General features: G+C 52.8%; 2 protein-coding genes across 9 annotated transcripts in view; one reads left to right on the top strand and one right to left on the bottom strand.

The window, feature by feature from the left end:
* The window catches only part of CLSTN1 (calsyntenin 1), an 833,174-nt gene that overhangs the window by 194,052 nt on the left and 626,795 nt on the right, over nt 1-12,327 (top strand). The gene's annotated exons all lie outside the window — the stretch shown is intronic.
* The window catches only part of PEX14 (peroxisomal biogenesis factor 14), a 122,917-nt gene that overhangs the window by 67,439 nt on the left and 43,151 nt on the right, over nt 1-12,327 (bottom strand). The window contains exon 3 of the mRNA XM_049775364.1: nt 545-629. Coding sequence (XP_049631321.1) covers nt 545-629 — 85 coding nt within the window. The remainder of the gene's footprint in view (nt 1-544; nt 630-12,327) is intronic.

Here is a 12,327-nt window from a genome sequence, read left to right as displayed (position 1 = left end):
ATCTGTGTGTATGTTTGTGTGTGTGTGTGTTACCAGAAAAAAAAAGAAAGAAAAAAGAAAAAACGCCCCAAGTTTTAACAGAGCTGCGACGGACAATATTGAATTTGTCAAGATCTATTTAATCCCTGCTTACAGAAATGCCATAAAACCAGTAATTTACCACTTCAAGCCATAAATCAGGCTGACCCCCGAGCTTCACCTTAACCCGACCTTGCTCCCGCAACTCATTTCTCTCGCCCTTCATTTCTTCCTTCTTCCTTCCTATGGGAGCAGCTGACCCCACCCCAATTTGCAACCAGAGTAGCTGAAGAAAGACCAAGGCACAAGGCAGGGATCCTCTCCTGGGCCCAATCTGATGGTGGCCTCAGTGTTAGTACAATTTTATGACAGCCTCTCGGCCATGCCTCCAGCCCAGTCTGATGGCAGCCTCAGTGGCATGCCCCAGCACTGACTCAGTGGCTGGCCTTCACAGCTGAGGCTGGTGCTGGGGATCCCCCGAACCCCCAAAGAGGAAGAAACCTCTGGCCCACCCTTTCCCCCCTACCTTTCTTCTTAAGGAAAGCTCTCCGGGTGGCCAGCGGGCTCTGGCGGACTCGGGAATTCTGCAGAAACTTCACCGCGGTGGCAATCTGGGGTGGGGAGGACAAGGAGACACACAGACACACACAAAAAAAGAAAGAATAAAACGGTGAACTTCCAAAGTCTGGATCTTCCAGAGGAAAAGAAAAGAAAATAATCCTCCAGGGAGACCCCAAGTCAGGAGACAGAAGCACGTGCTGTGGTCAGATTTCTAAGGGACCATTTCTACCCTCAAACCCACCCACCCACGCATCACCTGTCAGTTAGTGAACCCACAGTGGCTTTCGGCTCTGCTGCTGTCACTCGGACCAGCAGCACTTGCTCTCCCTGCTCCAAGGGAGCCCCACTACCACCGAGTCCTCCTGGGCTGCAGCAGAAGAGACCCCGGGGGGTGCATGGCCCTGTCGCCCCATGGTTGCCCTTTTCCAAACAGGCCTCCCCTTCCACGTGCAGGTGCCCACCAGCCCTCCCATGACGGGTGACTCGCTCCCCGCAGCCCTCCCTAAATAAACACACCACCTCTGATCCCCCCGTTCTCCTCGGGCTCCCCAGGTTAGCATGTGCAGAAATGAAGATTTAATTAGCCCGTCTTTCCCGCACAGCCTCCCCGACCGCACTGCAGGCGCCTGCAGAGCTTAGCGGGGCGCAGAGCCGAGTGGGGCAGGAGAGAGAGGCAACGTGAGGCCACATGCACATCCGGTCTCACTCACTCATTCGCTCACTCACTGGGGCCTCGGGGGCAGATTTTTGGGGGCCGCCTGGCTGGAAGTTGACAGCGGGGACAGATGACCCGGCCACCCAGGGAAAGTCATGACTCAATGCATCTCCCCAGAAGCCACGCAGGGGGCTGGCAGTGAACCTGTTGAAGGTATCAGCGTCACTACATCCAGCACATGGGGTGGTGTGTGTTTGCACATGGCCTGTCAGCTTCTCCTGTGCAGACACAGACCGGGGTTGGGGAAAGCAGCCGCAGGGGACTGGAGGAATGGGGAGGGGAGGGGGGGCTTGCTGTGACTGAGTGGCGTGATTCACGTCTGCAGAACCAACCCAAGGAATCCGGGCTCGGGTTACAGGTACAGTCAACAGGCCTCCACAGATCACTAGGAGCTGCTGAAAGGAAACATGTCCACGGAGTCAAACAAACACAAGGAAGTTGCCTTCAGCCTCATGCTCGGGGGTTGGGGGCTTCAGGCGAGGGGGATAGCGGGGAGATGAGCTGTCATTATCAGCTCTGTCCAGTCTCCTCGGGTAACCACCAGAACTCAGGATCAAGGGGGACTCAGGAAGATGAAAGCCATGACGGCTAGGCTACATCCGGTGATGCCACCCCCACAGGGTCCCTTCACAGTAGGCTCTTCCCTCGGGCACTCTTCCAGACTCCCCGACTCGCAGCAGACCAGGACCCCCTTGTGCTGAGAGACCCCAGGAGGACTGGTGAGGGCGTGTTCCAGCAATTCAACACGGTCCGTTGGTGTGAAACTCAGAAACAACCAACCTGGGTTAGTGCAAAAGGTGACCAGGGCCCCCACCCCAAACAGATCATCACCTGTCAAAAAGGATGCAGTAAAGTGAAGAGATGGGATGTAGAGAGGGAGGGTAAGAGAAGTAAGAAGGGGAAAAGAAAAAGAGGGGGGAGAGAGAGGAGAGAGAGAGAGGAGAGAGAGAGAGACAGAGACAGAGACAGAGGGAGGGAGGGAGGGAGGGAGGGAGGGAGGGAGGGAGGGAGGGAGGGAGGGAGAGAGGAGAAATGGGGAAAAGGAAGAGGATGGAAAGGGAGAGGAGGCACCAGGGCAGGAGGAGAAAGTAGAGGAGAAACAAGAGGAGGTGAAGGGAAGAGGAGAGGGAAATGAAGAGAGAGAAAATCAGGGAACGGGGAGGAGGGTGCAGCGATGCAGGCACAGGCCCCACAGAGTGAGGGGGTACAGCGGGCACAGTGAGGGGCCACTCTCAACCTCAAGAAGGAAACACATGGGAGCCACAAGGAGGGCCAGCAAGGAGGGCTTTGGGCCAAGATGGGTGTAGCTGCCTCCATAGGCCAGTGCCAGAGCAGAAGCAAAGCGTTAGACGCCAACAAGACGCTCAGGACCCCCTTTCCCTGCAGCCTTCTCCTCCCTCCTTCCAAAATTTTCCACACCAGAGATAGAAAAACAGAATCCGCCCCACCACCACCACCACCACCCCACTAAAACGCCCAGGTTTCAACCTTGCTTTTTGAATCCGGTCCTGGGTATATGCATTTCTGGTCAGAGAGCAAAGTTCTGATGGGTTTAATGGTGCACTCAATGCAGTGCCTGGTGCATTCCATCAATGGCTTTTTTTTTAAAAAATTGCATCTCTTATTTCTTTAAATACATTAATCAGCCTAGTGTAGGCAAAACGGATCCATCGGACAATGCAATAAACATGAATTATCATCTATCCAACACGCATAATGGCTTAAAAATACATAATAGCAGGTGTAGTTTAAATGATTAGTTATTACACCTGTGGTGGGTCTGATTCAATTGGGAAAAATCATCTTTAATAGGTTAAAAGGTTTAGATCACCAGGCTTTCCTTAAAGTGGCTGCAGAGAGGCAGTGATGGAGTACGCTGTCATTAGTAATTCATTTAAGGAGAACATGGGGGAGAAAGCAGAGAACAGCAGAAACGAGCGGATCCAATTTAAGCAGCAGGTAAAGTAGGAAAACACCTTTTAAAAGAAGCAAGATAAATGAATTCAGAAGGGGGCAAAATTGACATATTTATTTTAACGGGAATGTGACAAAGTCCCAGCACACTTCAAACTTGCCAAAAAAAAAAAAAAAAGAAAGAACCGTTTCTTTCCCAAGTTCCCATTCACTAATTTCCAGCCGTATAAAATCATACAGCCGAGCTCCTACATAAAAGCAGCTCAGGGGCTGGTTTATGTTCCTCTTGATCTTGGTCGGGAAAGGTGGATGACAGGCAAATCACATATTTAACAGCGTAGCTTCTCACGATGTCAGATGCAAAAAATGTATATATAAACCTTCCAAATGCACCGTGCCACTGTGATGTGCTGAATAAAAAAGAGACCCTGAGAGGCGAGGCAGGGCACGGACCATCTGTCGCTCCTCCTTTCCCCACAGGGAATCGGGCCACCCTACACTCTGCTCCCTCCAAGGAGCTGGCAGGTCCCAGGGGAGCGGAGGGCCCAGGGCACCAGCACACCTAGCGAGTAGTACATTGAGAGAGAGTGGCCCACTTGTGCGGCCCCACCAAAAAAGAGCGTCCCCGGGGATGGCACCTACAAGAATCAGGTGGTGGTTCTGCACAGATCAAGGCCACAGAGTCAGAGTTGGGCTGAAGTGGGACTGGAGAACGAGCTACAGAAAGAGAAGGAAGAGAAGTAGGAGGAGGAGGTGGAAGAGGAGGAGGAAGAGGTGGAGGAGGCATCCTTCGAGGGAGGGAGGGAGAGAAAGAAGGAGGGAGGAAGAAAGATAAGTAAAAAGAAAAAAGGAGGAAGAAAGAGGAAGGAAGGAAGGAAGGAAGGAAGGAAGGAAGGAAGGAAGGAAGGAAGGAAGGAAGGAAGGAAGGAAGGAAGGGAGGGAGGGAGGGAGGGAGGGAGGGAGGGAGGGAGGGAGGGAGGAGGGAGGGAGGGAGGGAGGGAAAGAAGGAAGGAGGGAAGGAGGGAGGGAGGAGGAAATTAAGGAAGGAAGGAGGGAAGGAAGAAAGAAGGGAAGGGAGAGAGAAAAGAGAAAGATTGGAAGTGAAAGAGGAAGAAAGAAAGTGAGGGCCAGAGTGACAGCACAGTGGGTAGGGCATTTGCCTTGCATGTGCAGACCCAGAATAGACCCGGGTTCGATCCCCGCATCCCATATCCCCCCAAGCTTGTCAGGAGGAACACCTGAGGGCTTCCAGGTGTGGACCAAAAATTTTTTAAAAAGAGAGAGAAGGCAAAAAGAAAAGAAAATCTAAGAAAAGAGAAAAAGACAGAAGCTGCAAGTCTCACCACCCCTATTCCTAGGACCCCATCACCCATGCCTCCTCCTCAGAAGCAAGGGCCCTGCCAACCAATGTGAACTCTACAATCTTAGGGAGATTCCCACTGCCCCTCACTGAGAGCTGGAGGCAAAACAGTCCTGCCGAGCAAGAGGGTCTCCCAGGAGCAGCAGCCAGACACCAGGGGGGAACCACGCAGTGGCGAAGCAACTTTGGGTGCAAGATGCCTGGCCCTGAAGCAGGCGTGAGTTTTGAGAGCAGGGCCTGCAACTCTGAGAGTTGATGGGCCCATATGCAGCCCAGTGGCTGGCAGCTGGCGATGGCCTGGGAGTAACCTCACATGCCCACCACCAAGCACCGCAGAGATGAAGCAGGCTCGACAGTGCCTGTGGGCTGTGGGCCCATCTTGGCTCACAGCACTTGCCCTGAATTCCCCCTGCGTAGTGGCCATGACACTGACCTGAGTGGCCGCCAGTCTCACTCAGGACTCCTGGGAGTGAGACCGTCAGCCCTTCCCCAAAGGCCAGCACTCTGGAGCCACTCAAACGCATGCAAGACAGCCCCCAGATTTCAGGCACTAAAACGCCAGGCCTTGTGCACACAGAACAGAGGGTGGAAAGAAATGAGGGTGTGCCGTCCCCCACTGCCCAGCGCTTCACCGTGGTTCCCACAACTGGAACTGCCGGCCAGTTTTGCAGGGAAAAACGGAGGAAACGGCCACCAGCATCCCGCACAACAACAGCCTGAAGTTCCAGAGCAGAGAGAGGCCGCACAGAGGAACACGGAGAGGGCGCCTGCTTCCAGCAGAAATGCTGTGTCTCAGTAAGAAATCAGGGACTGTCAGGAGTTCCCTGGCAATATGGTCATCGGTGGCACAAGAAAGGAGTTGCAAAGCAGCTGTTAATCAGAGAAACACATCGCAGAACGCTGATGCCAGCACTCGGGGAAAAAAAATGCAACGGGCTAATTATGAAGCTATAGATCTTGCTAAAGAGACCGTATGCCTGCCTCCGCTCCGGGCAGAGAGAGGACTAAGATCTGGGGGGCCCAAGGCAATGTCAGTCTGACCACACACACACACACACACACACACACACACACACACACACACACACATCACCAGGAGCCTCTCTTTCCTGCAGCTCACACTTCGGGGGCTGCTTGTCCTTGATCTGCCTGGGACCCGGGACTGAGGAGGGCCGCGGCCCCCGGAAGCTGCAAGCTGTGTTCTGAGATGCTGTGCTGATGATACATGCATCCAGACCCAAGCTCAGGAGTCAGACCCAGAAACCACGCTTAAGAAAGAACAGCCTCACTACAGGCCGAAAGAAGGTGACACCAGCCACTCAGGCTGGCCTTTACCGCCACCACCGCTTTCCTCCTCATCCTGAGAGTAGCCAGGAGGATTAAAAAAAAAGGGGGGGGGAGGCATAAACACAAACACAAACACACACACACACACACACACAATAAGAAGTCCCATGTGTCTGCAGTCTCCATGGGCAGAGTAAGGGACCAGCAGGCTGCAAGCTACTCTCTCCGGGGCTGGGGAAATGCAGAAATGCAGGTCCCGGCTCCCAACATGCAGGTGTGGGGAAAGTTAATATGCAGAGGAAGCCTCGGTCAGCCAAAATTCAATACACTCCAGCTCACTGCAAGGACAAGGAGGAATCCGGCTCCCCAGCCTGGCCGGTGCGATGGGGGGAGGGAGCTGAACCGCTGGAATGGCAAGAGAGGGGGAATAACCTTGAGGTGGACACTACACGCGCCTGCCTGCCCGCCCGCCCGCCCTGCCCTGCTGGCTGGCCCAGCGAAGAGCCAAAGCGCCCCCTAGCCGGGACCCAAAGGGGGCGCAGGCCGGGGGCAGCCAGCCACCCTGCTCACTCGCGCACAGCCCAAATGAAGTGTTTTCACTGGGGGGGAGAATGAAATGTTTTGCAAGATGAAACAGAATGAAAATTGAGGTTTTAGGTAATTACTAGTTGGCATTTACATATCACGGGCTGGTTCAACACCTATTCATTTTCCTCTTTTATTTTCAATTTTTTAAAATTGCTCATTAAAAATGAACAGATGACAGTGACAGGAAATTTTTCCCCCTACTCTTTCTCCTTCTCTGAGGGTTACAAAAATCAAGAGGCACTTGGAGCCCACTTATCTACAATTAACACACACACACACACACACACACACACACACACAGAGACAAGTCTGTTTCATTTACATGGTGTGGGGGGGGAGAAGAGGGGAAAAGTCAGCTCAAGCCAGGAAGTTCAGGATCAAGAAGACAGTGGTCGCACATGGGGGTGCTCCAGTGAGGGGTCCCCTCGGAGTCACAGGTCCGAGCCGCCCTCTCACACTGGGGATTCCTAGGTTGGTCAGTGTCCTTGCCCCCAGCCGGTAGATGTGCCAACCCTGCAAGAAGCCAAGCTCCCGGATCCTAATTTCCTTTGTTTTACTTTCCTCATCGTGTGTGTGTGTGTGTGTGTGTGTGTGTGTGTGTGTGTGTGTGTGTGTGTGTGTGTGTGTGTGTGTGAGATCCCACCAAAATATGAAGAGACAGAGGCCCTCTGGTAGGAGGCCACAGATGCTGTAACTTCTGGTGTCTCCATGGGTCTGATCTGGAGACCTCCAGCGTGTGGTGGATTCACCCTTGTCACCACATATGTATCACCCATGATACACACACGCAGACACACATAGTCACAGACACAGACACACACACACATACACATAAACATAAACAAAGACACACACACACATTTCAAAGACGAGTCTCAGTGTCTCCACTTTCCTGTTTGGCTCTAGTCATAATAACAACCTGTGACTGCATGTCACAATGTCACTGCTCTTGTTGTTGCTATTGTTGTTGTTGTTTTATTGAAACTAGTTCTTCCAAAAAAAAAAAAAGAAACTAGTTCTTCCAGAAACATCTGTGGACATGAAAAGCAACTTCAGCCAATGCACCCTGGTCAGTGGTTTCCAAAGTGGGGCATCAAAGGACTGGGCAAGGAGTGACTTTTGGCCCTAATGAGGGGAAAAGGCAGGGCGGCCCTGAACTGTGGCTGCTGCACTGAAGACACCCCGGAAAGAGCCAGAGCACCTCCACGGGCGAGGAGGAGATGCCAGCCAGTTTCTGGGGGAGTCAATCAGAATCACTCCGGCAGGCTCAGGGGAGACGGGAGGACTTTCTCCTTCGAGGAGACAGCAGCACAGAGAGAAAGGCCTCACCCCCAGGTGCTCCCCCTGAATTCAGATAGATGCTCCTGCCCCTCTGCTTTCTGAGGCAGCCAACAAAGCGTTCCCCAAAGAGGGGAAAGGAAAAAGAAGGTGACATTTGCTTTTGGCCGTGGCTTTGAAATCCAACTGGCAGCGAAGTTGTTTGAAGTCCTGCTTAGAGAAGCGGCCGTAATAGCCACGGCGCTGAAAAGCAGAGGAAAATGCCATTAGCCGCAGATCACGGCAGCAGCGACCTCGGCGGAGCTGCGCAGGAGACGGGCTCGCGTGGACGCAGCAGGAATCAAAGGGCAGGGCTGGGGCTGGGATGTGGGGTGGTGCATGAGGAGGGCTGAGTCCCCGGAGATGCCAGAGCGCGAGACACCCCCACGCGCATCACGACTATAGCGTGGCCCATGGCTGGGATTGCCCAGCATGGTGGGAAAGGGCTGTGCTGGAAAATTCATGAAGGTGTCGGCTGTTGCGTTGAGTCATGGGGCAGGAATGTGGTGACACATGGCCACGGTGCTCCCGGGGACCAAGCCTGAGCTCACTAGGTGATGGTGTCATTATGACTCCAGAACTAAAAATATGTACTCCCACACCTGTTTCCCACCCCCCCCCCCCAGTCCCTTCCTAATGACAGAATGACACCACTGGTTCTCTCCATCCACGGGACTATAGGCTCTTCTCCGGAACCCCAGCAGTGGAAACCGCGCTGTGTCACCCCACAGACTCGCTGGTGGGATATCAGGAAGGGGACAAGAAAGGGCAACCTGGTGGGCAGTGACACCGCCCCACCCGCACTCGTCACTCGACACCGGGATTCCTGCTGCTGGGTTAGCACCTTCTGCTCTGATGTGCAGAACAGATGGGGCACTGGATTCCAAGGAGGGCAGGAGGGTGCCAGAAGTCAGGCCTCCCCCCACAACTCTCGGCACACAGCCCAAAACTAAAGCCTTTCGGGCATCCCTCAATGGCTTTCTTCCTAGAGAGCCTACGGGAAAAACCAGAGAGAAGGGCCGGAGAAATGGTCCAATGGGTAGGGCACTTGCCTTGCATATGACTAATCTCTGTTTGATCCTTGGCGCCCTCTATGGTTCCTCCAAGCCTGCCAGAAACAATTCCTGAACACAGAGCCAGAGGTCTGTCTGTCTCTGTCTCTGTCTCTCTCTCTCTCTCTCTCAAACAAACACACACACACACACACACACACACACACACACACAAAACAAGACTCAATGTTACAAAATAAATAGGAAGGACCAGAGAGCTAGTACGGGGGTCAAGGTGCTTGCCTCACATGTGACCAACCCTGGTTCAATGCCCAGCACTGCACACAGTCTCTAAAGCACCACCTTGAGTGACCTCTGAGCACTGGGTCTGGCCCAAAAATACAAAGAAACATCAAGAATGGCCCCCAAAAAGAACAAAAAGGGCTTTAAGGACTGAGAAGTCATCTCATGCCAGAATGTGTAAAACCCCAAGTTTGATCCCTGGACCCCTATGGTCCCAGAGCACCACCAGATGGCACCCTGTGGCACCCCAGCACCACACCACCAAGCAGAGTATGGCCAGGAAAGGTACTTGGGTAGGGATCCTATAAGGGGGAAAAAAAGAGATTCAGAGGCTAGAGTGATAATATAGTAGGAAGAGCATTTGCCTTGCAGCCGACCTGGGTTCAATTCTCAGCATCCCATATGATCCCCCAGCAGTGAAAGCCAATAGTAAGCCCTGAGTGCAGAGTCAGGAGTTAAGTCCAGAGCATCACTGGGTGTGGCCCAAAAAGATTCATTGGGGCCAGAGCGATAATACAGCAGGTTGGGAGGGTGCTTGCCTTGTACATAGCTGACCCTGGTTTTATCCCTGGCACCTTCCGGGGCCCTGCTGGGAGTGATCCCTGAGCAGAGTGGGTGTGGCTCAAAAACAAAAACAAAGATTCAAAACGAAAAAGGTCTTGGCCCAGAAATGCAGAATCCAACAGACAAGAAAACATTTGTGACAGGCTGTGGCAGACCTGCCAGTGTGAGGCCTGAGTCTAACTGAAAATTGGAAGAGAAGAAGGAAAGTCTGCCCCGGCTGAAAGAAGATGCCTGAGTGACCACTCCTATCAGTCCTCCTGGGGTCCCAGGGGTGACAGGGTGAACCTCCCTGTAGGGTTCGTGTCGCTAGGACAGCCTCTGGGGCCTGGGGCTGACATCCAGGTGAAGGATAGTGGCCAGATGTGGTTCCCAAGCGAAGGCCCCTGTAGAGACTACAGGAAAGAAACAGGGCTGGGGAACCCTGGGGCAGAGGGAGACAGGCTGGGTTCAGGGCCACACCTGGCGATACTCGGAGACCCCCCTACACAGAGTTACCTGGCGACTATGCGGTGCTGGGGATGGAGCAACTAGGTTCCAGCATAGAAACAGATTCAGAGATCTGTGTATACACAAACACACATACATGCATGCACACACACCCACACACACACACACACATGACAATGAAATTAAGACCAGCAGTCTAAGGGCCAGTGATGTGGCTCAAGGGGAAGTGCATGCCTTGCATCAGTACCATACTTCCTGGATTTGGTCCCGGGCCACCTTCCATCTCCAAAACGAACAGAAGGCTCAGTCCAGCTGCCTCCACCAACAAATTCCTCCCTAGGGAACTTATTTGCACAGCTGAGAAATCCAAGGTACACAGAAAGACTCAACGGGACAGTATCAGGGGTTGGGGAGCAGCTCGGGGTACTGGAACATGGGCCTGGCATGCAGAGGACCCCACTTCAACTGAATGGTCAAATCTGGAGAGCCAGGCCAAGTACCACCATATGTAAATGCCCTCAGGGCCCCGAGCACCAGCTGGGAAGTCCTCAACACCCCAAAACTACAATGATGGTCACTACCAAAGAGCCGTTTGATCTTTTCACTGAGCATCACTACCAGAGCTCCCAGTAAACAAACTCTCTAGTTCCAACGAGCCCCAGTCCAACACCTCCCCGGTCCCAGCGCTCTGGCGATTCCTGCAGGTCTCCGAGAAGAGGAAGCCAAGCTTTGGCGTGGCCCAGTCCGGGGTGGGATTTACTTACGACTAACACCGAATTGCAACGATTCCCCCCACCCCAGGTCAATCAGCTTTGCGGACCTGGGCGTCCCCCTTGTCCTGTAATCAATGGTAACTCACTTCCAACGCCTCACAGCGCCATCCGGGCCTCAGAGATCGAACCCCCCCCAGCCCTGCAAAGAGTCAAGGAGGCCCGCTCTAGCCCGCAATGGGAAGGACCCCCACTTCCAGGTGTACCCCCCTCACTCCCTCTTCTGAGGGCTCCAGAGACCCCCTGCACCACGCCCTCTCGTCCTATCCTCGCCCACTCGCGCACACGCCCGCGGAGTCATTAAGTTTTACAGGAAAACCAAATAAAATCAAGTCGGAGCAACAAGGCGGTGATGTCAGGCCGCAGCCAGCCCCATTCATCTGCCAGAATCTGATTAGCGCCCGAGCGGCAGAGCTACCTGGAAAAGTGCTCGCAATCAAATAAAAAAAAAATGATACCAAAACATTAACCTGATGGCTAAAAACTCCACATTGAAGCGGGTAAAGTAATAAAGGAGCTTTCATTGAGTATTTCTATATTTCATTAGGCCCCAAATTGCCAAGGACTCCGGATACATTTTCTAGACTTTTGGTTCCTCAAATCAAATGCTCGCTTGGACAGCTTTTTTTTTTTTTTTCTTAAACGAAAAGGAAACAGCATTTCTTGTAAATTTGAGTGGAAGGATGAAAGCTTCTCCGACATGGTCGATGTCAGGTCTGAGTGCAAACACTGCTGCTGAGCTGTATCCGGTGGCCATGGCTGAAAGAAGCTTTTTGTTTTTGTTTGGGGGTCATCCCTGGCGATGCTCAAGGGTTACTCCTGGCTCTGGGCTCAGTAGTCATTCCTGGTGCTGCTCGGGGGATCTTCTGGGATGCCAGGGATCAAACCCAGGTCAGCTGCGTGCAAGGTAAACTCCCTCCCTTCGGTGCTATAGCTCCAGTCCCCAAAAGAGGCTCTTTGAGATCTGAGTCCAGAAAAGCCAACAACTTTTTAGAGATTTTCCCTCCCATAAATACTCTTTCTTCCTTCACCCACTGAAGTGCTCGGCATGGGCAGGGAACAGACTATAGGGAGAAGAGGGTTTGTGGGGCAGAGGCATGTGAAGCTTCATGACCCCAAGTATACTTCACATCCATTCCGGCCCCAGAGTGTCCTCACAAGCCCATCTGGCCTCCCTTTCCTTGGTTTCCTGGAAAAAAGCAAAGCTTTGGGGCCAAGCAATAGCACAGCGGTAGGGTGTTGGCCTTGTACACAGCAGGTCCAGGACAAACTTGGTTCAATCCCCAGCATCCACGTATGGTTCCCCCTAGCCAGGGGAGATTTCTGAGCACAGAGTCAGGAGTAAACCCTGAGCATCACAGCACCCTGTGGCCCAAAAAGCAAAAAAAAAAAAAAAAAAAAAAAAAGTCCTGATTTAAATAAAATTTAGAGTTACATACAAAATCTTCCATTTTAAACTGAAATTAATGGAACTTAAATTAATTTATATTT

Source organism: Suncus etruscus, chromosome 6 (genome assembly GCF_024139225.1).
Source record: "Suncus etruscus isolate mSunEtr1 chromosome 6, mSunEtr1.pri.cur, whole genome shotgun sequence".
NCBI classification, from domain to species: domain Eukaryota; kingdom Metazoa; phylum Chordata; class Mammalia; order Eulipotyphla; family Soricidae; genus Suncus; species Suncus etruscus.
The sequence above is the reverse complement of the archived record's forward strand: the minus strand, read 5'-3'. Positions and strand labels throughout refer to the sequence as shown.